The 27,401-nt window shown below is 39.1% G+C and overlaps 1 protein-coding gene across 1 annotated transcript; it reads left to right on the top strand.

Annotated features, from left to right (window-relative positions):
- Positions 1-27,401, top strand: LOC136840689 (uncharacterized). The gene is given in 11 exon segments (XM_067107411.1): positions 1-97; positions 4,429-4,471; positions 5,881-6,117; positions 6,404-6,655; positions 7,291-7,425; positions 9,800-9,972; positions 11,250-11,373; positions 12,128-12,499; positions 24,335-25,342; positions 27,067-27,098; positions 27,100-27,401. Coding segments are annotated over 10 exon segments (2,460 nt in total). The 5' UTR covers positions 1-97; positions 4,429-4,461; the 3' UTR covers positions 27,217-27,401.

Genomic DNA, 27,401 nt, shown 5'->3' with positions numbered 1-27,401 from the left:
GACATAACGTAAACAAAGCTGACGACGGCTAAGTCATGATCTGTTAGTAAGTAGCCTGCCGTACCTCGTCTCCTGGAGCTATTAAACTCTCGCGAAGGTAACGTTTCAATTGCTTTCAAGTAGCGTATGGCCATTTTACCGCCACTGAAGACCGTTATTTAAAGCTTTCGCCGAATTTCGTCCGTCTTCTATCAATCGATATTTAACACTAACCTTCCGTGATTTTCTTATGTAGGCTCGCCTACCCTACTCGGCAAGTAGCCACCGAGGCTACGTGTCCGATCCTATTTTATGGTAGTCGTAAGTCTACTTAATTAAGTGAGCTACTAATGTATTCTATCTGATAAGAGTGTCATTGGGTTAGGCCCACTGCATTTTAATACTGAGGTTCATCCTTATAATGGTCATGTGACTTGGTTCAGGCCTTTGGGTAATCTGACAGTTTAGGGGTCCGAATTAATTGCATGACGTAACATCAAGATCAGCACACAGATTTATCAGATATTTATTGAATCTTGGAAAACAATGAAAAAATGAGCAGTTTATCTGCTTGCAGAAGCAGAATTTGTAGAAGACAAAGGGAATAAAGGGGGAACGTAAATATACAAAAATATGTCTTAGGGGATATGGACCCCTAGAATTTTTAAAAATCATAAATCTCTGCTTCTCTAAGTAGTTAAACTGCTCATTTTTTTTCAGATTTATCAAAAAGTAGCTGCTGAAGAGGAATAGACTGTGCCAGGCCCCTACCGGGTTCCTGGTTCCTAAGCGCTCACTGTACAAACACAGTTGCAGGCACGCTACACTATTTGAGCAGACGAAATGTTCATTATTTAGCAAATATACTTCTGTTTGCGGATCAGTTGAAAGAAGAAATAGAAAATAGGAAAGAAAACTTAAACAAACACATAAGGGAGCAGTGAATTTGGACCCCTAAACTGTAGGATTACCAGCCCCAAACACCAGTTTTTGTATAACAAGAACCACATTTTAACAATATATCCGTCAGGTCTGAGACGCCCTCCTTCAATGCAGGCATCTTTTGGAAATGACTAGCCAGTTACCGAGATTATGGGATGTGCTATCTTATAGAATGGCTTCAATGTTGGATGTAAATTAAGTCTACTTTTGTTTCATTACGACGCCATTTTCGGTTGGGCTTTTGTGTAAATAGCCTACGCGATCAATTAGTTTCTAGTCAAACGTATGAATTATATATTTTCATGACTGCTGATCTTTTGTTAGGAAAGCTTATGACTTGTTTGTGGGAATAAACATACCGTTGTGATTCTCCAACTCCTATATCTAACAATTACTCAGGACCATAGGGGGAAACTGGGTCCTCTGGTTTGATGGAAATGGTTAATTAAGAAACTGAATAACACAGGAATTGTAAAATGTGCCAAAACACAACAGAAGCCAGTGGAGAAAAACATGGTTTAGGCTTTGTTATTGTTGTTATTATTCATTAGATGAAACCTATTCATATGGAACAAGCCCAAAGGGGCCATTGACTTGAAATTCAAGCTTCCAAAGAATATTATGGTATTCATTAGGAAGAAGTAAGAGGAAGTAAAGGGAAATACAGAAAGAAGAGATACCACTTATTATAAAAGAAAAAATAAATAGATAAAGGTGTATCAGAATGCAAGAATAATAGTATTAGGGTAGTAATGCATTGCATTATGTGTAATCAGTAAAAATCTTACAAAAATTATAATAATTGATAAATGTACATTGAAACCTGAAATCAGGTAGAATGGAACACTGCATATTGAGTATTTCAGCCAGTTCTAAGACTTTTTATGATAAACCATTTTCCTAATAGATATATAGTAACCCATAAATTTATAGTTACAGAGATAATAATGGATTTCTGGAATTATATGTTGCCACATTACTCTGGAGAGATCTTGGTCTCCTATTTAGTCCACAATAATTTTTTTTTTAATTATAGCAGTTGCCATTAACCAGTGAGGAATGGTTTTTCAAATATTTTTGTAACTCATCCAACACTATCATTCCTTTTATGTTTTGTAGAGGAGATATTGTTAGCATCATAGAATTCTAACTGCATTTAGTTGGGACCACAGTATTTTAATAACGTCTCATTAACTGCTTATCAATAACCAGTAGATATTTTGAAGAATTATAAAACCTGTAGAATATTTTCATGAAACTTCTGCACATAGTGTTGAAATGTCAAACTAATAAAGGGATAGTGCATCTAGGAAAGAATGCAGTATTTGGAGTTACTTTATACAGCTCCTGAAAATGACCAGTAAAAGTAAGCTTTAAAAATGGGAAGTATGGTATCTTGATCATTTTTTTATGTGTTTTTTTTATATGACAGTCATTCTTATTGGAGATGTTTGGTCAACTCATTACAGCCTCCCTTATGTGTTAAAAAAAATAAGGACCCCACAGTGTCTTAGATTTAATCGTCAAGTAAGGTTTTGGGGTTCAAGGGTTGCCAATTCTCTTTGGGGATACTGACACAGAGGGTGTCAAGTTAGGGGGCTGTTGAGTCATATCGGACATTGCACCTGACATTAATTTAGGGAAGGTTGGACTACTACACAACCCTATTTTCCCAATAATTCGTGGTAGAATATGGTGTGCACTTGTTTAGGTAAGGTTTTGATGCATCTATGTAGTATTCTCTAGTAAACATATACCCCCATCCTAAAACCTAGTTTCCCACTGTAATCCCCTATTAATGTTGAACCTAGTGAGCGCTGGGTTCACACAGTCGCAAAAGTAGCATAGCCTACACTATAGGACCTACAAAAATCAGTAATCCTTTGGACTCTTCCCATCTAAAGTGTTAATTTTACCAATACTGTTGATACTTATGTGCACTTAATACTATAGTGTACATACATTTGTTGGATAGTCCAGATGTGTAACATTGAAATAACAGTGTTTTGTATTTGATATATAGTTCTGCAATACTTGTCCTTAAATAATCACTTCACTAAGATATCACACTGCTCTGTGCTAAGTTTGCAATATCATACTACTAGTCTGAAGCACAGTGCTTAATACACTATACTTGAACCTTATGATAAAATGCTTAAAAAGCAAAAGAGGATGAGAGAACCTGGTTTTCCACAATCATGATTACTTCAAATCTGCAATAAAACTATGCCAAAAACAAAAGTATGAGAGAATGGTTTAAGAATGATGATTACTTCAAATATGCAATAAAACTTAGCAAACCCCGTATCATGGATTATAGAAAGAAAATGCAAATTTCCCCTTTAAAAGATACAGAACTTACCTGGTTGATAGTTTAAACACTGAGAAACCTAGAGCAAAAATGAAACACTATCAAGAATTTTAATAGTTTTATGGACAAAAGATTTAAAATAAAAAGATAAAGCAAAATACAGTATATTAATACAGGAATAATTCCCAGTGAAAAATACTGCGACAGGGGTTCTGTTTTTATGCACGAATAAAAATCGTTGTAAACCACAAAAATCATCAAAAAGTCCTAAGAAAACCTTACTTTTAATGTACTACAAGGTTGTGTCCTAAGAATGAAAATCAATGTAAATTGCATTTTATCATGGATTTTAGAAAAAAACCTACAAATTTTGGAAGATTATTCTGCTGTTTGTGGAGCCATATTTCTTCCGTCGGATATTTAGAACAAAATAGGAACATTATCATAAACTGAAAATAATTCTGATGAATATATTTGAAAAATAAATAAAGATAAAGCAGAATATACCAGACCATATTAAACCGGGGACTGCCTGTAAAAATAAACAAATAAAAGCTTGATATTAAACAGCCAAATAACTAACACAAAAGTTCAAATAATAAAAACAGGAAGGAGCTTTTTGATTGGTAACTGTGAATACCAAATTAAGACATCAAGGATTATATATAATGATTTTAGAATACACTTATCATAGAATTGTAGCCATCATAAAAAATATTGAAGGAGACACTGAAAATTCTTGCACATAACTACGTAACCTAATTGAGTAGACTCCAGTAGCATCCTCTAACGTGCCAATGTGCTTGTTGGAAATATAGGCCCATTCATAATGTATGCTTTAGGTCGTGCACTTTGAATGGAATGAATGCCAAATTCATTAAATTGCTTAAAAATTTATCAGAAAAATATTTTGTTATTGTACTTATATAATAAGTTTAAAGGTGACATTTAATGGAAAAGAGGAAAATGTGGCATTGTAATACATTAATACATCCCAGTGTAACCTAACCTTCAATACTGGGTCTTGCCTGGCTGGGGTTATGGTCCCCATTAGATCCCCAAACCTTTATAAAAAAAAAAAAGTGTAGCAAACTCTGTAACAATGCTTGATGGTTCATTTGTGCAGATCTTAATAATCAGTAATCATGACTAATTTACTGTAAAACATTGTTTTTGATCATTTTTTACACTTTCAGATTTCCTGTGATATTGATGAGGTTTATCTACACATGAACAAAGGTAAGAGGTTGTTAGAAGTTAATGGTTTGCAGTAATATTAATTTGAATGGACAGCCTCTTAAGGAAACTGTCATCCCCCCAACATTACCTGTTCTACCTGTTTCTCATTTCCTTAATTGCACTGTTAATGTTTGTTTTGCCTTTTATTTTTTCCTTTGCTATACCTGTTCTACCTGTTTCTCATTTCCTTAATTGCACTGTTAATGTTTGTTTTGCCTTTTATTTTTTCCTTTGCTACATTTTCAGTATTATCTTCTATGAGTTCCTTGCCTCTTTATCAACATCAAAACTATATTTCCTTATAGTGTGTGTGTGTATTTGAACATTCAGTTTTAAAATGAATTCAGTTTATTTTAAGCTCTCCATTTATTTTATTCATTGTTTGTTAATTCAAACTAAATATATTTGACAAGTTTCATTACTGTTGGTTTAGATAGAAATGGAACTGATTCCAAATTAGAAACAAGTGAATAAGTATAAGATTGTAAGGAAGCTCTCTAGCAGTATGGAGAGTGCATCTCACCTGACATAGCTTCTTGCAGGTTTGCATAATATTCTTTTACACATATCTGTATGCAGAGCTCTTCTCTTTAGTTTCCCTTACATAATATTTATTATTATTCTTTTTTCACACTTTTCAGATGCTTCCTAAGTCCTTTGAAACTAAACAATCTTGTCCTGAGCTACTTTTTCATCTGATTAACTGTTTATATTTGATCGGTTTTCCATTTTAAATACTTTTTCGCTTGACTTTAAATTATTGTACGAAAGTCTTTGCTTGGTATTACCAGTAACTACAACAATTACAAACCAATCTCCATTCTTAAACTGCACAGTATTGTAAGGTTGCTGAAAACATGTTAACTTTAATCCCTGCCAGAATATAAACCATCACATTTTATGTAGGAGTGTCCCTCAACACCAGCTGAAATCGATCATTGAAACTTGGAAGCATTTTGTGGTAGGTAGGTGAGTGCACCCCCTCCTCCCCCACCTCACTTACCATCAACAAACACTTTTTCTTTGGCTTTAGTTGAGTTAAAATGTTTTGCTACGCTCTGAATGACTGTCAAATTGAGACTTCATCTGTTTTATTGTATGTACTATCTTTGTGCTTTTTGTTCAACATGGATTTAAGTAAGAGGTGTCTGATATGAATGTTGGCTATTTGTAAGTACAACAAAGAGTTGGTATGGAAGCATTTCCTTTTGAAGGTTATTTCTGTTTGATGTGAAGGTATTGTAAGCAGTTTACGGTATATTGCTTATGCTGTTGGTTTAGATTAGGAAACTGTTCATAATGGATACAGTTTGTTAGCCAGTATCAGAATTCTTTAACAACACCCATCTATATTTTTTAATGTATATTTTTTAATGTGTTTACTGTACAAAATTACTCTGCTGTCACAGGAACCAACAATCATTACTCCCTCCTCCTTCAAGATGAAACTGAAACAGATGGTATAGGTTTGGAAGAAGAGGAGGAGGAAGAAGCTGAAGCTGACATGAATGGTATAGAAGAGGAAGATGATGATGACGACGATGAAGAGGCAGTTGAGGACAGCGACGAGGAAGAAATTTTTAGCAGCAGCAAGCATCGCACGCTGTCACATGAAGGCGCCAACCTCAACGGTCAGAATCATTTAGGTGAGTGTTATGTTATTTAATATCACTTGAGTTTCTGTTTGCTGAGCCAGGAGTCAGTTTGCTTTTGTGAAGCTGTAATATGGAATGAAAACATTGATTTCCATTGCAATAGTATATTGGAAGCCAAACTCATGTAAAAAGAGAATAGGTCAACTGAGATATGTTCTAATGAAATAAGGCATCGTATGATCAATGTATTTGGAAGAAAAACGTTTTTGTATAATAACATTGCTTTTTATGTGCATTATTTTAATTAACGTATACTGCATTTACAATTTAATTTCAGGGGGACATGGAAATGAGTATAGATTACTAAACAACAATGATGCAGACCTCAAGGCTGTTATTGACACACCAATCACAATCTGGACGCCCACGCCCATGTCCCCAGCGCGTCGTGCATGCTTCATTGCCTCCATCATGTTCGGTGTATTAATAGTGGCCACTTTTTTGTGGGTTCTCCCTTGTGATGTCCAACCGTGTGAAGGGGAAATGGGCTTATCTGACAGAAGCTGGGCTGTGAAGATAGAGGGAATGGGTAAGAATGATAGTGTATATCACAGATGTAGTAAGTTACTTTGTTATTAATCCATTCACAGACATTAATTCCTTTAATATTAATTCATTCGCAAGACAGTAATTCCAGTAGTATTTTGTGATTGCCTTGGCAAAATCACATGAAAAATCTGTTATATTATTCTTCCAAATTAAAGGCTTATTATTATTATTATTATTATTATTATTATTATTATTATTATTATTATTATTATTATTATTATTATTATTATTATTATTATTATTATTATTATTATTAAGAACATGAACCCTATTCATATGGAACAAACCTAAAGGGGCCATTGACTTGAAAACAAACTTCCAAAGAATATGGTTTTCATTTGAAAGGAATACAGAAGGTAATAGGAAATATGGTAATGACACATACCTGTACTTTATATTCTTTAAATGTTCACCTCCACTAAAGCTGCATAGTTCTTTGATGAGTCTGTTATTGGCCTAAGCATGTAATAGGTTGTTCCATTTTTCATAATGAATGTGCTGACCAGTTTTGATGAAAATTTAGTGTTTTATAGCAAGAAATGGTCTACACAGTTTAAACTAAGACTGGACACCATGTGAGGGGCTATTGGTAATTGCTGTTGTATTTTATTCCAGGGATCAACCAAACAAAGTTAGTACGGAGGCTTTCTGGTGGTCATAATGTCCTACTAAGTTATTATACTTCTAACAACATATCTGGGTGGCATACAGAAAACTCGACAGCATCAGATGGCGATGTTTGGAGAGCAGGTGAGGTTTTGAAAATTCACATATTCACAGACTATATGGGATTTCATTACAGTACAGTTTACGGATCATGTTTTATACCATAACCTTTCTTTTTCCAGTTTAATGTTATTTTCTTGATTGATTAACATTTTGCAAATTGCCTAACATTTTTCTTTCATGGAAATGATTAACCATCTTAGGTTCAGCCAAAGAAAACACTTGTTTTCTGCTATACAGTACCTTGAAAAAGTATGATTAGTCATTAGTTAGGATGATGGAATATCAACCAGTTGACCTAGTTTTAGCTGAAGAACTGAAGGCTGTATTGTTAGGTCACAATCCAGATTCTTTCAAGAATTGAAAATTTTATCTTGTCTTATTACTACACTAAACAAGAACTAGCAGCACTGGCCTGTGCAGAAGTTAGAACGTTGATGGGATCTGCCCTAGTAGGGAAGTATCTTGATTAAACCTACTAAAAGCTGTTCTTTCTCTTGATTATGGATACTGTAGTGGGTTAAGTGCTGGACCTAACTGTAGTTATGGGCTCAAACCTATCTTTCATCAACCGTATTTCCTACACCATGTTAACATTATCACTGTTGCATAGTTAAGGAAATCTGCTTGTTATTTACAAGTATTTTTAAGTTAAAATGTGTTGATGGTAGGGTAAACAGCACATGCTGTACTGTTTTTAAGTAGAGAAGTTAATTGATTTTCACTCCATTTGGGACCATCTCATAAGTTATATGCCTTTGTATGTGAGATGAAGCACCCGGATTTATATCCAAACCGTGTACTCATTGAAGTTTTTTCTAATATGGGTATGTCCCTATTGTTTCTTTATTCATTATTGTAATTGCTGTCATTCTTTATTTGAATGTTTAAGACTCCAATTTGTATGTAAAATCATTATTATTGAGCATCACAAATAGTGCTTAACACTATTTTTGGAGGATACTTTTTTTTAGGATTTTTCTAATGGGAATAGTGTTTTCTTTATCACCCAGCCAGTAATTTGTCAACAAACCCATCATTTACATTAGTCCACAGCATTATGAACAGTGATGCAACCTTTCAATTAAGAATTGATTAGTGGATTCAAGAGGCTCTTTATTATACAGACTTGCTGGGACATGCTTATAGCTTGAGGCTTAATGACTGTCTGTTCTGGTGAGGAGTGGAGTGACAGGAAGTTTGATGAACCAGGTGTAGTTAAATGCCTGATATTTGAACACTGAATGTTATCTGGACAATCTTGATTCTTCAGGATTGCATCACTAATGACATAGACTGCTGGTTTAAATTTGCCCTTGGATTATACTGCAAGGGTGGAGGAGGTTGTAATTTTACGTATACTGTGATGGTGTAAATGCATCCTGAGAGGGTGTACTTCTGTATTGGCATTAGCTGAGGTTACTTGTCAATGGTGAAGTGTAGGAGCTGGGGTACCCAGAAGCAGAAGTGGGACAAAAGCAACAGGAGGATGGACTTGCAGTAGAACCAGTATGGCCAGCATGAGGCCAGTGTAGCCATCTTCTGAAGTTTCCAGCTGTTTAAGGAGTGTTTCATCATTTTTAATTTACCAAATGCATGTGTTCATGGAAAAACTATAAAATATCAGTAAAGTATATACAATACATACTTTCGTGGGGCCACCCAAAAGGTAAGGCAAGCTATTTAGATAGAAGAATCCAGGTTTTGTGACAAGCATGGATTGAGAGACATAGATCTTGATGAAAGGAAAATGGCTAACTCCTGTGGAAGTCTTGATAGCCTAGTTCCAAAGTCCGAATGGCAGTGTCATCTCACCAAAAAAAAATTAAAAAAACAGGTAGGTCTAGCCTTGTTTCTTAGATATGTGTATGGGTGGAAGAAATAAATGGATTGGAACAAAAGTTGAGATGGTAGTGAGGTAGGTACTACTAAGGGAAAATAATCCGGCTGGCTGTATGGTTCAGTGATTATTCCCAAGGAAGTAGTCAATGACCCATCTGTAGGATGCTTAATGAGTTCTTATTGTTTCCATAAAGGTAGAGGGCTTGCACTGTCATTGGAGTGCTGTGAAGGCTAGTTACTTTGAGAAATGATATTTGAAATACTAATTTGGGTTTTACTGCATTCTTCCTGTAAGGTGAAACAGTTGACAATGATGAATGACATACAACATATTTTCATGTGCTGTACTGTACAGAAACTTTGTTGTTTGGTTTGAATTAAAGCTCTGCCAAAATCTTGTTATTGAATTGTTTTAGTCTAATCCTTTGGGCCAGCACTAGGAGAGCTGTTAATCAGCTCAGTGGTCTGGTAAAACTAAGGTATACTTAACTTTTATTGCACGATGAAAATCTTATGTTAAATACTACTTTGAGCCTGGTCTCCTCCTGTATTTCAGATCAACTATCAACTGGATGTAATAACTGCGGCGAGGGAGATGATGGTGAAGACGATGCAATTGACATAATTGGTGACGGACAATGTGGCTTATTGATGCTCGATGGAAATTTGGGCCGTGAGAACTGGCGAATACCGTTAAGAGAATGTCCAGTTGATTTGCAATGTGATCTTGTAAGTTTAGTTTTGAAAGACAGTTTTTATCAGTTATGCAGAAGAAATTTTTATTGTTCATCAAGTCACTGATAAATTTTTTGTACTATGTCATTTTACCTTATATGCCCGCTTACAAGTTGATCCAGTTTGTAAGTCGACTCCTAAGATGTTGAAATGTAATTCAGGTTTAGATCTGTATTTGCTGGGATAAGATGGCCCTCAAAATAAGGCAGCACCACTTCCTATACAATTACATGACAAATGAAATGCAGTACATATTTGCAATATTTTAATATTCAAGGCTTAGCCCACATAGTGAAAATAAACTCACCATACCTTAACTGTTAGTATCATTCATAGGCTATGCAAATAAGCATGTGTTAGGTAGCAGAAAGACATTAATTTTTACTGAAAGGTAGTTTTGCAGGGCCATTGTATTAAAAATTACTAGTAATGCAATGCTGTGCTGTTTGAACCATTGATATTATTAACATCATTGATTTATACCAAGAGTTTCAGTAGAAAATAATTGTGGTGGGCTGCAAACTTCATGGCATGTGGTGTATATAGGTAGTTTCACTGAGCGGTAAAGGTTCACGTTTTATACATGGCATACAAGTTGACTCATAAGCCAGCATATACAGTACATTCAGAGTTCAAACCATTGTAAATTTGCTTAAAGGCTAGTTTAGATTTATAATTTTAGATTTATAATTTCCTGTGTGGTGGTATCTTCTTTGCCACAAGTCACAGCTCATCAGTTGATACTTTGTTGTAATGAGGGAGTTCTTGAACAGGAAGATTTTTTGTCACCAGTTCAAATCCAAATAGCATTCATATTTGTTTGTAGGTGACTGTACATAGGTTATTTGGTATAAGTTTTCCATTTTCTGTCTTGATATAGGAAATAGGGCTGTATCTGGGACTGGAATTCACATTTAAATCCACTGTAACTACTTACCAGACTTTGCTACTTTATTTCGTTGATGTTACTTTACAGACTGCTAATATATGAGGCTGTAACTAGTGTTGAAAGAAAATGTGATGAGAAATTGATGTTGAAAATATATATTGTTTACTTGTCAACTATAGCAGGTATAACACTGTATGGGGTTTTGATATAATTAAGTGATTATTTTAAGATATTTTGTACATTTCAATAGATGCAGAGTTGTGAGTAATCAGGAAAATATCATATCGGTACTGCAAAGTGCTAATTTAAGTCTAATTGACCATTGGTCAATAATGTGTTTTTTCTTGTACAGTATACTGTATTTTTATTCTTGTTATTCTAGCTGGATGTTAGCGGAGACCATGTTCCAGACTGCTTAGTGAGAGGTAGTCACTCCATGGTTTTCATGATAGAAGCTCGGTATGGGACAATAATGTGGTACTTGCATCAGCATAAAGAGACTGAAGGTTAGTGATATATAAGCACAGGCAACTTAACTTTTATAAACCTGTAATTTATTCAAACCTAAATATTATACATATGCTTTACGTGCTATTATTGGAGTAAGTAGGCCATTGTAAGTGAATGAAAACTACTTGTAGATGGCTAGCCTTACCTATTGAGTAAAGGTGAACTGTTATTGGATGTTAAGTGATTTCTACTCTCACTATTGCGCCCCATTCTGTTATCATTTAGTAAACACCAAGATTTGGAGTTTTATATAATTAGTGAATTGGTGGTGTTAAGGTTGGTTAGACATCTACAGTAGTAGGAGAATCTTACAGTCTCACCTGGTGTTGTGTTGTTTTGGTGATGGACATAGTTGTGCAATAGTACTTATCATCTGACTGTGAACTTCATTGTGTCTTTATCAAATAATCATCAATCTTCAGTACTAACATTTGAATTTTGTTGCATATTTGGGGAGGTATTTCACAAAATTTTGTAAATTTATATGACTAACTACTTGTTACTATAAGGTATATTTCGTAGTTATTAATACTTGTTACTGTAAAGGTATATTCTTAGTCATTATTGTGTATGCACTTCTACTCTGCCACTGACAATTTTTCAATGTTATGGGTTTGTAAAGTTGAGTGCATGTATACCCAATAAACTTATGTATTTTGTTGGAAATTATGGATATTTTTCTGCAAAACATAATAAATGAGGTTAATTCTGCCTCTGACAAGGAAATATTTCATTTTTTTTCCTTTACAGGGAAAGCCCATGGGGATTCCAACCCGATTCACAGTACACGACCTCCAGCCAGACTTTTAAACCCCGGCTCTGCAATAGTTATCCCAGATGTAAATAATGATAGTTATGGCGACCTTTTAATGTACGGCATATTGACCCAGTCCCCTCAGCCATGGAATAATGAATATACTGATTCAGAATTTTGGAGTTCTGAAACTGACTCACACAATCCCAATAAGTCACTTCCTCCAATAAACAATTTGGTGTTGATCAGTGGGCAGTCTGGAAGTGTCCTCGGTACCCCATTCATACTTAAACAATGCCAGAAGATCTTGACGCTTGTCTTGGAGGGACAGATGATTCACTACACATGCATAGAGGTAGAAGGAGAAAGTAAGTATTCCATTTTGTATTTAAGAAATTTTATTATAACTTGTCTTAAGAAATTTTATTATAACTTGTCCTAAAACAATTAAAATATTCCTGTTCATTTCCTTTATTTTTAATTTTGGGTTATTAGATATATATGAACATGAAATCTAAGGTCAACTTCATTGACTGATAAGCCAGTATCGAATTAATAACAAACAGACGTGTTCATAAGAAGTATAAACCATTATTTTGTAAGAATATTTTTTTTTACTGATTTTGGTTGATGAGGCCAAGTTTATGATTCCTAAATTCCGTGAAAGTGATGGTTAACTAGCAACTGAGGTAGCCCTGTTCAGGGCAGTATGGTCTGTTGCAATTACCTTATACAGTACATGATTTGCACTTCCACATGCTTTGAATGTATTTTCATTTGTTCCTGGTTTCATTGTTTCATTTTTTTGTATGCAAGTGTCTGTAATTGGTACAGCGTTACTTTTGTCACTGTTTTCATTACTTTTAGTGTTTTAGTATTTGTTATAACTACTCAAAAGCCGCACATAGCACTTGTGTTGAAATCATAGCCCATGAATCTTTTTTTTTTTTCTTATCAGCCTCAAATATATATCCTTTTAGGTTGAGTTTCTTATCAACATTATGTTGCAAGCCTCACTGGTTGGCACTGCCATTGTTTATTCTTCCCTATCTTATTTTAATATCTTCAGTTTTCCTGAGGTGCATGTCCTAAAGATGTGGAATTGTACTTTCCAAAAACAGTTAACCCTTTCACCTGTGACAGGTGGTTCCCCTTTTGCAACAAGTATAGGTTCTGACCTCCAGGTCCGTACGTTGGATATATTATATTATTGTTTTTTACTGTATTCTACCATTAATAGGTCTTGGTGTACATATACATATAGCTCTTATTTGACCAAACCTTATACAGTACAGTGCAAATCAGTTTACTGTAGTCTGTCACATAATGCTATACTTAATTTTATTGCTGGATATGTTAAAGATAATGTTAAAATTGTATAAAGTTTAGATCTATCTTGATACAAATAACATGTGAATCAAATTGATGAAATCTCCGATGCAGTATAGCGTGCTTCATTTAGTCTCATATCACAAGGCATTGGTACATTTTGATTTTTGCTGGTCTGTTTATTAGTTGCAATTCTGGTTATTATGAGGTACTTTGTACTTTCATGCCATATGTTCCAAGCGCTTGACAAAGAAATTTGATGTGACAGCAAACATAATGCTTTGCAGTTAGCCCTTATCATTTTATATTTTTTTATTTTACCAACTTTCATGTACAGATGCCGTATGTATGTATAATAATAGTCTTTGCATACAGTTACATACTGTAATGCCAAAGATATTGATACTTCAGAAACTTTCTATAATCTCGATAGAAACTTCTCTGTAAACTTGTTACTATGCCATATCTGGTATTATAGAGTATCAGCTATATCTCATAATCATGCACAGGTCATCATTCAGCATACTGATAATTCTTGCAGTGCCGTATTTATTGCCATTCATTTATTCATTCATTTACCATACCCCCTCTGAAATGAGTAACAAAGTCTATATTTCTTGCATACACTTTATGAATACACTTCATAAATGTACTGTACATACTGAAATTTTAAACAACCGCCACTTATCATAGGCTGCTTCAAATTCTGTATCTGTAAGAGTGGATGATGCCATCATATGTCATGTGTAATTTTTGAGCTTCAATTTCAGTATATTGCTATAGCAAGACTTATCTAACTTACTGGATGTCTTAGCTTAAAATTGACAGCTAGCAACTAGGGAAGATTCTTTTTATTTATTTATTATTTTATATCCAGTCATCTGTTTGTCTTGACTTCACTCTTTTCTACTCCTCCCCCCCCCTCAAGAACTACTTTAACAAAACACAATATAGTGCAAAGGGTTGTGCAAAAATTTGAAAATCTATTCAAAACACAATAAAAAAGGGATTTTGACAGAGGAAAAATCTATTTCTGAGGAAGGTCCCGTGTCACCCGGTGAAATTCCATTACAGCACGAATTTCTAGGTATAACCTTGCTAGATATACCAGAGAAAAAGAGCTTTCAGGAAAGCTGGGGTTACTACCCCAGTCGAGCGTCTTCTTGGAAGGCGTCGGTATAAGAAAAGTGAGTGAATTACCACTACCACGGAAACCTACTCGAAAGATCGCTCCTTATCAAAATCCCCCGAACAGAGCGGTGAGCCGTTACAGCCCCCACACCAAACACCCGCCAGGACGGCGACACCAGCGCCACCTACCTCATTCCATGCTAGCACTAACCCCAGACTTGGCATGTGCAAGAGGGAGGGGAGAGTACTAGGTGATACAGGAGGGTCACCAGGTGACACGGGACCTTCCTCAGAAATAGATTTTCCTCTGTCAAAATCCCTTTTCTGAGTCCAGTCCCGTGTCAGCCGGTGAAATCGTGATAGAGAATCATGCCAAGGCTGCAACAACCAGGAAAAAGAAATAAAGGGTAATCTGAAGAAAAGGCAAAAGTTTTACCAAAATAATTTTAATTAAGCAATCTCTTTCGTGTAGCAAGAACTCTAAAACTAAGTTATATTAAATCTAAGGCACATTGAAAAACTTAATACTATGAAACATGGGCAGATTCCCGGCACGACGGAGAAAAAAGCCCCAAAAAACCTTAAAATTACTTAAAGCAAGGTGAAACATGAAATGTGTACAAAATAACTCCAAATATAACCTTAATACTATACACGTAAACTTAGGCTAAACACGTAAGAGACAAAATCAATTAACATTAATATATACATTCATCTGGGGTACATGGAGCCAAATAAAAACTGTCCAGTACCCCACAAAGGAACAATAATGGCATATCAGATTACGCTTTTTCCATTAACAGGTACAAGAAACAACTATATGAGGAGCCAGGCAGTGAGGTATAATCAACCAGGAGAATAAGCAGAAAAGTAAATGAGGCAGGCGGGCGGGGGGGAAGGAAAGGACAAGGATATGATTAATTAAGGTGGGAGATGACACTTCCCACAGCTATTGTAGAAAATTTCAGGGCTTGAGCGTTTTTAAATAGTGGCGTTTAAACACTAGAGGTGATTTCCAACCCGTAAATTTAGATAACTCCGAAAAGTCCATATTATGAAAGTAATTAATGGAAGTAGCAACTGCTCGAATATCATGAACCTTAGGGACTGAATCTGGGTTGGCCTGTTTAATAAAATATAAAATTTGTTGTCTTATGGCATTTAGTGAAAGAGTACCACCTTTCTCCCTGATAAAAGAGGACCCGACTTACTCTGTGGAGTTCTTGAAAGGTAAGATTTAAGTGTATAAACTGGACATAAAGACTGGTCTTGAGGAAGGGGCACCACCTTCCAAGGGGACCACCTGTCCTGTGGGTCTTCGTTCTTAGCTAAAAATCTAGGATCAGGGGAAAGGAGGACCTCTCAGACGGGAGGAAGTTCACATAATTATCACCTCTAGTGAGAGCCGACAGCTCTGAGATTCTAGCACCTGAAGCCAAGCTAATCAAAAAATAAGGTCTTCCTTAACAGATCCTGATAAGAGCAATGAAAGTTATCCAGCTCTGATGCTAACTTAAGGACGTCATTGAGAAACCACGTAACCGACTGTAGGCGTGATACTGGTCTCAGACGAGCGCATGCTCTGGGGATAGATGAAAAGTAGGAATCTGTAAGGTCGATTTTAAAGCCGTAAAGAAATACTTTCTTTAATGCTGACTTGATTGTGGTAATAGTGGCCGGAGCTAGGCCTTTCTCAAACAATGATCTAAAGAAGGAAACTCCTAAATTAGCTGTCATGATTTTGGCTTCAGATGCTTTTAGAAAGGAGGCTAATTTTTGACTGCTGAGTCATACTGTCTAATAGTAGAATCTCTTTTATCTGATTCTAAAAACAGAGTGTTGACGGGGTCAATGTTCGCTCCTTTTTGAGCTGCGAACTTTACAAAGTCCATAAAACTAGGGCATTCTGAATTCTTGAGGAAGCTGACACAGTCTTGGTTTGTACTGTCTGAGTCAGAATGGGCTTGGGGATCCGAAGACTCCGTAGTCCCAGTTCCTGAAGAAGAGGGAACCAATTGCTCTTCGGCCAATAGGGGAGCTACTAGGGCTAATTGACCTTTGAATGTCCTGAGTTTGTGTAAAACTTTCAGCAGTAAGTTTATTGGGGGAAAAGATAAATCTTCTCCCAACTGTTCCAATCTACTGTCATTGCGTCTGGGCGAACGCCTGAGGGTCCAGGTTGGGGCCACATAACAGGGGAGCTTGAAGTTGCTCTCCGTTGCGAACAGATCCACTTGGAGGCCCGGAACCCGGCAAATCCATTGAAGATTCCATGTCCAGAGACCACTCCGTCTCCAACGGAGCATTCCTGGACAGGGAATCCGCCACCACGTTCCGTACCCCCGCTAGGTGGGTGGCTGACAGGTGCCAGCCGTGCTTGTTCGCTAGGGAGAAGATAGCAACCATTACTTGGTTTACTCGGCCTGATTTGGAGCCGCCCCTGTTGATGCAATGAACTACCACTGCGCTGTCCAATACCAACCTGATATGAATCCGGTTGGGGGCGGATTTTCTTCAGAGTTAGAAATACCGCCATAGCTTCCAGGGTGTTTATATGGAACTGCTGAAACATTGTGGACCACGTTCCTTGTACTTTTGTTTTGGTGAATATCCCCCAGCCGCTTAGGAAGCGTCTGTGTGAACTACTAGTGCCGGAGGGGGAAATTGAAGCGGAACTGTATTGGACAAGCCTTTGACCGAGGCCCACGGCGCAATCTTGTCTTTAAGATTTGAGGATAGAGGAGACCTTGTCTCTGAGCTTGACATTGGCTCGACTCCGCCACACTCTGTTTATGTCTTTTAACTTTCGCTTTTAACAGCAGGTTTGTCACTGAGGCAAACTGAAGAGACCCAAGGACCCTTTCTTGGGACCGGCGGGATGCTGATGGATTTTGAGAAATCTCCTGGTGAGAGATGCTATCTCTTTCCTCTTGGGAGGCGGAAGGGACAGCGTGTGAGATGACAGATCCCAGTTGAGACCCAACCACTGAAACCGGAAGTCCGAGTCAGGCGGGACTTTTCTCTGTTCAGTTGGAAACCTAGCGACTCCAGGAAACTGATGACTATGGACGTGGCTTTTGACACTCCGAACTGTTGGTGCCCAAATAATCCAGTCGTCCAAATATGCTGCTAGGGATATCCCTTGAGACCGGAGTTGCTGTACTACCGTGTCCGCCAGCTTTGTGAATATCCTGGGCGCAATGTTCAGACCGAAGGGCATGACCCTGAAGGAGTAGGCCTGATTCCGAGTCTGAAACCGAGGAACTGAGAGAAGTTCCGCGCGCAACCGGGACGTGATAGTAAGCGTCTGAAAGATCGATAGAGGTGGTGACGGCTCCACGCGGAAGTAGAGTCCGTACCTGAGCTACCGTAAGCATGCGAAATTTGTCGCATTTTATGTAGCGATTTAGACGCGATAGATCCAGGATCACTCTTTGTTGATCGGAGTCTTTTTGGGAACAGTGAATAACCTGCCTTGAAACTTTAGGTGCCTTACTTTCTTTATTGCTCGTTTGTTGAGCAATTCTGTCACATAATCCTTTAGGACTGCTGTGGGTGGCTGGTAAAACCTGGTTAGAGGAGGAGGGTTTTTGATCCAGCTCCATCCTAGGCCTTTGGACACAATGCTGTGTGCCCAAGGGCTGAAGGTCCATTGGTCCCTGAACCAAAACAGGCGACCGCCTACCTGTGTTCTCTCAGTGGGAGGGGCGGGTTTATTCCCCTACCACGTCCAGGTCTTCCCTTGGGGTGGTATTGGGCTTTCCTCTGATGAGGGTTTACCTCTTCCTCCCCTTGCAACCCTATTAAGGCCGTGAAAATAACCACGGCCTTCATATGTGGGGTTGTATGCCGGTGAGCCACATATGAGGGTGCAGCTGGTTGGACCAGCACGTACTGTTGTGGGTGGGCCTTAGAAGTGGAAGGCTGTGCCACTGCCGAGACCGGGGCGGCTTGGACTACCGCCTGGTGGTGAGTCCTCTTATGCCTCCTGAAAACGCTTACCTCCTCTCGATTGGGGCCGGCCGATTCTGGGGTCTTACGTTTGTAGGCTGAAATACCCCAGCGAGAACGAAGACTTTGGTTGGCCCGTGTAGCCTCAGCCATAACACTTGTGACCTCCTCTTCAGGGAAGAGGTTAGGTCCCCAAATCGAGCTTTTCACGAGCTTGTTAGGCTCGTGACGGATAGTTGCATCGGCGAAGATGAACTTCCTACATTCCAGTCTGGCCAAAATAAACTCAGATAAGTCAGACTGGAAGCCTGCCAGCAGGGACTTAGCCAAGACCTGAAAGAAGGGCTCGTCCGAGCAGGAGACGGCAGTGGCTTCAGTGAGGCATACGGAGTTCAACGGCCGGGCTAACTTAACCCGAGCATCAAACTCCGCTTTCAAAGAGTTTCCGCAGCTTGGGAGCTGCTCGCTAAATTGCGTGGAGGCGCAGAAAGGGTCCAGCTTCCCGACCGTGAAAGTGGACGGGGCGTCTGTCCAGAACTCATTACTTCCTGGGAATACCAGGAAGTAGGGTCTGTCTCCCTCAGCTGAGGTACCGAATACCCTCAAAGCACGCTCGGGCCGTAGCCAGAGCGACTTTGTCAAGCAAGGGTGGGAAGGTTGTCTCCCAGGGCGAACATGGTGAAGTTCCCCTTGAAAGGAGTCAACTTCGTGTTATCTGCCTGCCACTCCGTCAGAGTGCGCAGGAGAGCCGACTGAGCTTGGTCCCTAGGGGACGATGACAGTCTCCCTAGGAACCTTGTCCGACCAAATCCAGGCTTCCTCCGTGAGCCTCACGAAGCCTGGATAAGGGGGCAGGAGATCGGGGGGGAAGAACTCCAGTTCCTCCAACCGTCTCGTGCCAAGACCATCAAGAGTTAGCTTGCCATCATGTTGGATGGCCCGGAGAGCGAACCGCCAAGGGTTACCGACATCAAACGGCGGGAGGTCCGCAGTGTCGGGATAACATACTGTGGTTCGGCTGGGGTGGATGAGCCATTCCCGCCAGTATATTATCATGACTGGCAAGCTTCTCTGAGATTTTGCTAAATCTCGAGTCCAGGTCCTCCGTAAAACGCTTATACAGTTGGTTAGCAAAGGCCTCTGCATCGAAAGCAGGTTGGCGAGGAGGGCTTGGTTTTGCAGCCCTCTTACTCGCGCTTTGCTGGAGGAACCAGACTTGCTCCCGGAGGCTACAGGTCCTGAGACCTTAGCCTTCGACGGGGAAGGGCAGTGCCTTCTTGGAAGACGAGGACTTGAAGCCCTTCGCCTTCCATGAAGTCTTCAACTTCAACTTGGGGATAGCAGATGGAGCTCTATCACCCAAGGAGGAAGACTTCACAAAACCTGAAAATGAAGAAACAGATGAAGCAGGGGAGTCAAATAATGGGGGCCCGCCCAACAACCTCACCTACCTCACCACTTACCACCTGGTCCTGCTCTCTACATTCATCGGTTCCAGGTCGAGATTAATAGCGGCGACGTCCTCCGAAACCTCCGCGTAGAGTACATCCGCTTGGGGTGGCTGGGTCTCATCCCGGATCTGCTGGATGATGGGGGTGGCCAGATCTTCAGGCACTGCGGCCGCCACCCGTGCGCCGGGGTAGAGTAAGTCCCTCAACCTAGCGTCGAGGACGTAGGGCTTCCCCGACGGAACGTTTCTTCCAAACCCAGCCACCCAGGCCCGGAGGGATTCCAAGGCAGACTTCTTGGAATTTTCGTCCGCCTGTAAAAAACCAACAATTAGCTAAGGACGAAAACCATTCCGGGAACCTCATAGCAATGTATAATATACAATATGAGGAGAATGATGTAGAGACTGTCACTTACCAACTCGTCCTGGACAGTTGTGCAGAGAGCAAAGCAAACCTCACAACCATCAGGGTGCCAAACGATCAGGTCATCAAGGCGGACCGCACAACCAGCGTGGGTCCGACAAACTACGTGACCGTAGGGTTGTTGGAGAGAGGCGGTGCACCCCGGCTCCTCACAGCGAACAGTCTGTAAGAAGAAAAGTACATGAACCTCCCACCCTAAGCAAAATAAAGCTGGCGAGGCCGGGAAATTCAACTGCAACCGGAATACTCCGGCGGAGAAGAACTCCCTAACATAAACTGTGCCAATAAGCTCTAAATCACTCAGAGAGGAAGGTAGGATTTCAGACCCCGGAGTACTCCGGGGAATGAATGGGAGAGAGACCAGGAACTAACCATAAGGGTTGCCAGTAAAATAACGGCGGAGACCCCTGGTATAGGCCGGACTCACTATTTATATATAATGAATAAAGGAGAGTACTCCTGTAGATAACTGACTTATCTAAAAATAAATAAAAAATTATAAATAAAAACAGTAATAAGTGATGGTAAGAACACAAGAGGACGGAGGGATCCGTTCCCCTATAATGAAAAAACCTTCCACCCTTACTTCCCCGCCGGAGAACGAGATGGGTAAATGCTCATATGTTCATAACATAGGGTGAAGCAATTAATATATACCGTATCAACGTAAACCGACGGAGAGTGAACAGTGACTCGAAACGCATTCGAGTAAACAAACCACCAACTCCAATACAGCGATGCTAGGGACAATATGGGAGGGAGCGAATCCCTCAACCAACAAAAGAAGTCCCGAACTCGGAGAAAACGCCATCTAGCGTCACCCGCACGAGCAGAGCAAGGCTGGAAAGGAGGAGTGGGGGGGGGGGGGAGGTAAGGAGTAGGCTACCAGAAGGGAACAGGAGACGGGGAGAAGCTCACCCGCTCAACTGCATCGTACCTCCCAGACCATGAATCTTAGAGGGGCGAAATGACTGGAAGCAACCAACCCGAAGCCCGACTCCTAGTTAGGCGAAGCCTAATATGGACCTAACCTAAGTATAGGCTAGGACGAGAAGAGTAAAAGGGACCGAGGAAGTAACTGGGAGAGAAATTTTGAGCCGAGAACCAGCCGGGAATGAAAATGGCAGGCAAGGGGGCGACTAGCCTAGAGGAAACACATCCAAGGAGCTCGATTCCCCCCAATTGGAGGAAGAGAACCAAGGGGCTCACTCTGCCCACCGAAAAACGATCCCGGAGGAAAACAGCAACAAAACTCCCTCAACCTGAACTCCTCACCCAGGGCCAAGGGAAGGAAGCTAACAAGCCTACTCCAAAACATAACCAACACTCATAAAAACTAAAATGTGCTCAACAGAGAGCGTAGCCTACCACGGGGAAGCGGTTAGATCTGAGGCTGCCGCCAACACCCGAGGTAAACCACTGAACAAAACTAAAAATAAAACTACAAGAGAGCACCATCTTCAATCAAAATTAATTAGCCTAGTAAGACCAAAACAAAAGGAACCCAGCCTGGGGTGGGGTACCTAGACGGGGCATCACTCTCACCAAGGCCAGTAGGCCAATGATCGTAATTCATACGCGGGGGGGGGAGCCACCGCAAGGAACCACCAGGAAGGGAACCAAAGGGGGAAATAATCTATAACGACGAGGAGACGACTCCAACTGAAAATAACAGAAGGAGACGCCTCGCGGTCGACATGGCTGGCTGGGGACGCCGTGGCGACATAATAAGATCTCGATATTTATGAAAATACGAGACTATAACAGCCAAAAAATAGAACAAAACCCCACAAGAAGATGGTACTTAACTTGGAAATAGTAAAGCTGCTCGATGCCATCGTTGAAGCAGTAGAAAATCCAAATAATGGAGAGCACACACAAAACAATCCGAAGATTCACGTGCTAGAAAATGGAATGTAGGTGGCGCTGGTGTCGCCGTCCTGGCGGGTGTTTGGTGTGGGGGCTGTAACGGCTCACCGCTCTGTTCCGGGGATTTTGATAAGGAGCGATCTTTCGAGTAGGTTTCCGTGGTAGTGGTAATTCACTCACCCCTTCTTATACCGACGCCTTCCAAGAAGACGCTCGACTGGGGGTAGTAACCCCAGCTTTCCTGAAAGCTCTTTTTCTCTGGTATATCTAGCAAGGTTATACCTAGAAATTCGTGCTGTAATGGAATTTCACCGGCTGACACGGGACTGGACTCAGAAATTAGCAATAGACAAATATAATTAAAACTACGTCTTTAAAATGTTGATTAGTTCGCCATGTTTGGTAGTTTTAGCAGGTTTTGTTCTGTAAACACAAGTGGTTCATATGCTAAGAATGATTATTCCTTCGGTGTTTATTGTTCAGTACTACTTTGTCAGTGTTTTATGATTAATTCTTAATTATTAACAATCACCATGAAGGTAAGATTCCTTTTTAATTTTTAGTGATCCAATTATCTTTTGTCAACTGTCTTCATTCTTCCCTCCACCTCTATTTGTGTTGAGGATCAGTTTTCTTGTCTAGCATTTCTGAGGAGTAAGTCTCTTCCTTTCCTTACTCCTTTATCGCCTTCTTTTGGTTTTGTTTTTTGCTTCATTGTGTTTGAGCCTGTCTTCTTTGGTTTTAGTTAATCATTGATGTTTTTCTCAGTGTAATGGTATTTTTAATTTTTATACCTTGGGTTTTTAGCTTCAGATTTTAAGGTTTAATCCATATTCTTGGAAGCTTGAATTTCAAGTCAGTGGCCCCTGTGGGCTTGTTCCATATGAATAAGGTCCTTCTGAATAATAATCTCCAGTTTGTAATTCAGCAGGCATATTACCTGCTGTGCTTAATTTTGTACTCTTTTTGCATTTATAACCTTCTGTAGTTTCTGCTGGTATGTAGTTTTGTAATTTGTATTTGCTTCTATTTTTTACTTTCTCATCTTTTGCTTCATTCGGCATAAAGATGCCACAGTAAAGATGCTAGGGGTCTCTTGGGAGGCAATTTTATTTATATATACAGTTGACCCTGCCTATTCGCAGTTCTGGATTTGCGGCTTCACCTATCCACAGATTTCTCTGTGGAATGTATGTGCACATTATTCACGGAAAATTTGCCTATTCGCTGTGTTTTTCATAGAGAAATATTCACAGATTATTGTATTTTCATATAATTTTTATAACTAAATGCACTTTTTGTGATAAAATTATTAAAATATTCAGGTATAAGCATTTGTAGAAGGTGGTTTGGTGTTTTGAACTATCAAAATAGGCAGTTATAAGCATTTTGAGAGGGGCTTTAAGTATTAGAATTTTGAGGTATTCGTGGGGCTAGTGGTACGCATCCCCCACGATTACCGTGGGTCAGTTGTATTTAGTTATGACAGAGTTGTCCTACCTGATGAGAGTAGTCTCCTCTACCTTAGGAGGAGACCTTACAAGACTTTCCAAGAATGTTTCAGTGCTTGTCCTGAGTTTTGGAGTCTTCTGTTTTGGTCTCTCGACCTTCAGAAAGTTCCTCTTTGTTGAAAGCATTTAAGGGGCTCGCCTCTACAGGAGGAACCTGTCCAAGCAGTGCCTGTTGATTTCAGTGAGCAATCCTTCTGGTATTCTGGATTTTGCCTGGCGTATAAGGAATTTGTAAAAGTAATAAGTCTGGGATTTACAACATAGAAATTATTTTAGAAATTTGTTATTTTTTAAAATGTAATTGTGAAATTTTAAAATGTTTCACTCATAAAGATGAGCAAGGCGTAGCTGTCAGTTTGTGTACTGTGCACAAGTGAAAAATTATTTGTAATATATGATCAGAAGAGTACTACAGTAAAATGTAGCTTTGGTTAACATTCTTTTATAAAAATCGTATTGTAATTGTTATTTTTTTAATCCTGTCTGGTACATTTCACTTAAACTTACATTATCTCAAATTATTCTTGCTCCATTTCAGAGGAACCTGGTCAGATTCATCTCACAGCATTGCTTAATCAAATTCTGGGCAATAGTGCTCCAGTGGATGAGCCTGTACCACATGAAAATTCATATGGTCATGCTTTCCCTGTTCACACGCAAAGAAGAGACCCTTGCCGAGTCAAGGTTTACAACAAGGGTAAATGCCCGAGCTGTCAGTCAAAGATACAGTTCTTTCATGTAGACGGTCATATCGCTTGGGATCGAGAGTATGAACATAGTGGTGTTGTATCTTGGGCAGCTCTACTCTCCAATGGAGAATGTCATGGTGCTATTTTTAAAATTTGGGAATACAAACTCACTACCACTGTTGTGAAGACTTCAAAACCCTCCCCAGTTATGACCCGTAGAACGACAAGGAGTAGCTTAACAAATGATGATGGATATGTTGAAACTGACCCCACTGATGTTGGTAAAAATGGTGATGAACAGCAGTTTACTATTGTGATGAATTCAAACTTTAGTGAATCTAGTGAAATTCATACCTTGCTTCATAAAAATAGTGTAGCAAGCTTGAAAGAAGAATACAATAATAATCAAAATGGCTTAAAACCTCCATCAACCACCATAACAGACTTTGAAAATTCACGCCTTAGGAGGAAATTTCAGGAGGAGACTCAGGAGACACCAGAAGTATATGAGCATCCGACAATTCACCACCATCATGGAAGGCAGACATCAGGAACTCATGAAGATCACGGTGAACAGCTAGAAAGAGGTTCAGATGCATGGTATCATCATAGAAATTATGCTTTTCATCCTAAACAGGTTTCAACAACTGCAGCTGTCCCGTCTGGAATGAGAACAATGCCTCCAGACGTCTTGGCCCCACCTGGATATCAACTTCAACAGATACATGAAAAAATTAGTGTTCTCAGATATAATGGCACAGATTGGCTGGAAGAAACATTGACGAGTATGGGAATTCGGCAACTGTGCCATAACCAGAGCAACTGCATCCCAGATATGAAATCTCATTGCAAATCAGGTGAGGCTTACTTTCATGTTTGTTTCAGTCAAACCCATCACTTATATTTAGCACACATTTCCTTTGGTGCTCCAAGTTGCTAAAATCTTTTATTAAAGACAGGAGAAGAGTTTTGATAGCATGTACTTATGGATCTCCAGGTCCCCATCAGTCAGTTACTTCACTTTTTGTGTCTGCAGCATTGTACACAGTTCAGCAGAGTTTACAGATTTTGTCTGTTTTCATAGTTTCCGAAAGACATGTAGATATCCTCTTTGCTGATGACAGGGTTTTTGCTGATATTCTTGAGAGAATTAGCAAGAATTATTGTGTGTATGAATGTTTTACTGTAATTTGTAAAAGAATTAATGTTTGGAATGAATACATTAAAAGTAAAACCTTATTTATTATAAATTAAGAAAAAACAGGATCCTGATATATCCTTCTTCAGAGATAGGTGGTACCAGTAAGTGATTTGATTATGAATTCAAGGGTCTCTTTAGTTTCCTGACATGAATTGATTATTAATTGTTTTCTTTTGAATGAGCTGCAGCATAAGATGCATTTCTTATCTGTTCCTGCAAGCAAAATAGAATCCAAATTTTCCCTCTGTGCAAATTTTAAGAAATAGAGAAAGTAAAGAAAAATTAGAAACTACTAAGAATCATTGAGGTTACAACTTGCGCTCACAGCATAAACACTTCACTTATTTATTGCTGGCATGCAAGTATATATGAATGTGTACAGTACTTGGACAAAAAATCTGGATCATTCTAAATATGTTAAGTACCTATTTTTATGCTGTTGTTATGATAGTGAGCAATGGGGAAGGTAGGTAGGTGGGACATTAAGTTGTGGTGGAAGGGCAGGTCTTAGAAGAGAGCATTATTTCTGCCTGGGGGACATTGGATTGTGAAACAGGTAGTCAGAGGAACAGAGTAGCGACAGCCTGGACGAAGTGGAAAGAGATTTCTGGACTTGTGGTAAATATAAATTCTGTAACCTGTTAGGTATTAGATACAAAACTTGTGATGTATGCAAAAAGCCTGAATTACTCTGTGCAACAGAGGCAAGGTCACTGGGAGAGAAAATGGAAATTCTGAAAAGATGTGGCACAGAATGTTTAAATTTAATGGCTAGAGTTTGGTTGAAAATGGTAATTCTGAAAAGATGTGACCAGGGAATGTTTAAATTTAATGGCTAAAGCTTGGTTGGAATTTCATATTACAGATGAGGAAGTTGTGAAGAGATGTATCAGTGGCTGGACAACAGACAGATCTCAAAGATTGAGATGGTTTGGGTATGTGGTAATAAGGGTAGAGGAACAATTAGTTTGCAGAAAAATAGATATGGAAGTAGCAGGATGGAAGGCCAGTGGGAAGGCCCAGGAAATCATGAAAAAATGGTGTAGATAAAGAGCTGGACCTATTAGGATTTCAGATGAAAGTGGACTTTACAGAGGAGTGAAGAAAACTCATTTCTTATCCAACTCTTGAAGGGAAATCTGACTTGAAAGTGTTGTTAGTTACAAGTATGTTATGACACCATCATGATATACCAGTTCCTCTTTTGACCTGTAGTTAACGAATAAAGTTCTTTATTGGTATTAAGACTTTTATACGATACATGGCCTTTGAATTAGCATATCAAGAAAGGTCTTTGTGTTTGGACAGTCACGTAGAACATTTTAATGCTGGGAAGTATTCCCTTCGTGGACTATAATTGAGAACTTTTATTTATTTCAGTGGCTGTGGTTCCAGGGGTCAAGAAAAGGCAATCAGCAGCTTATTACAAGCAGCACCACATTTGTGAGCAATCCTGTGAGTGGGGAGGAACAGCATTTGGCTCCTTGGACTTTGACGTCTATCCTCAGAAAGATAATAGTGAATGTATGAGATTTCATGCAATGAACATAGAATGTATATTATATGCCCAGCAGGAATATATACACTTTTCATCCATTTTTAGACTAAAGAACTGTGGTTGTCTTTTGAGTTGTGCTTTAGTATAAGTACGGTTGTATCTTTTTATTGTCTAATTTAGTGTTAATGGTGTATACTGTATATATATGTAATGTATA

Source organism: Macrobrachium rosenbergii, chromosome 8, assembly GCF_040412425.1.
Source record: "Macrobrachium rosenbergii isolate ZJJX-2024 chromosome 8, ASM4041242v1, whole genome shotgun sequence".
Taxonomy (NCBI): domain Eukaryota; kingdom Metazoa; phylum Arthropoda; class Malacostraca; order Decapoda; family Palaemonidae; genus Macrobrachium; species Macrobrachium rosenbergii.
The sequence above is the reverse complement of the archived record's forward strand: the minus strand, read 5'-3'. Positions and strand labels throughout refer to the sequence as shown.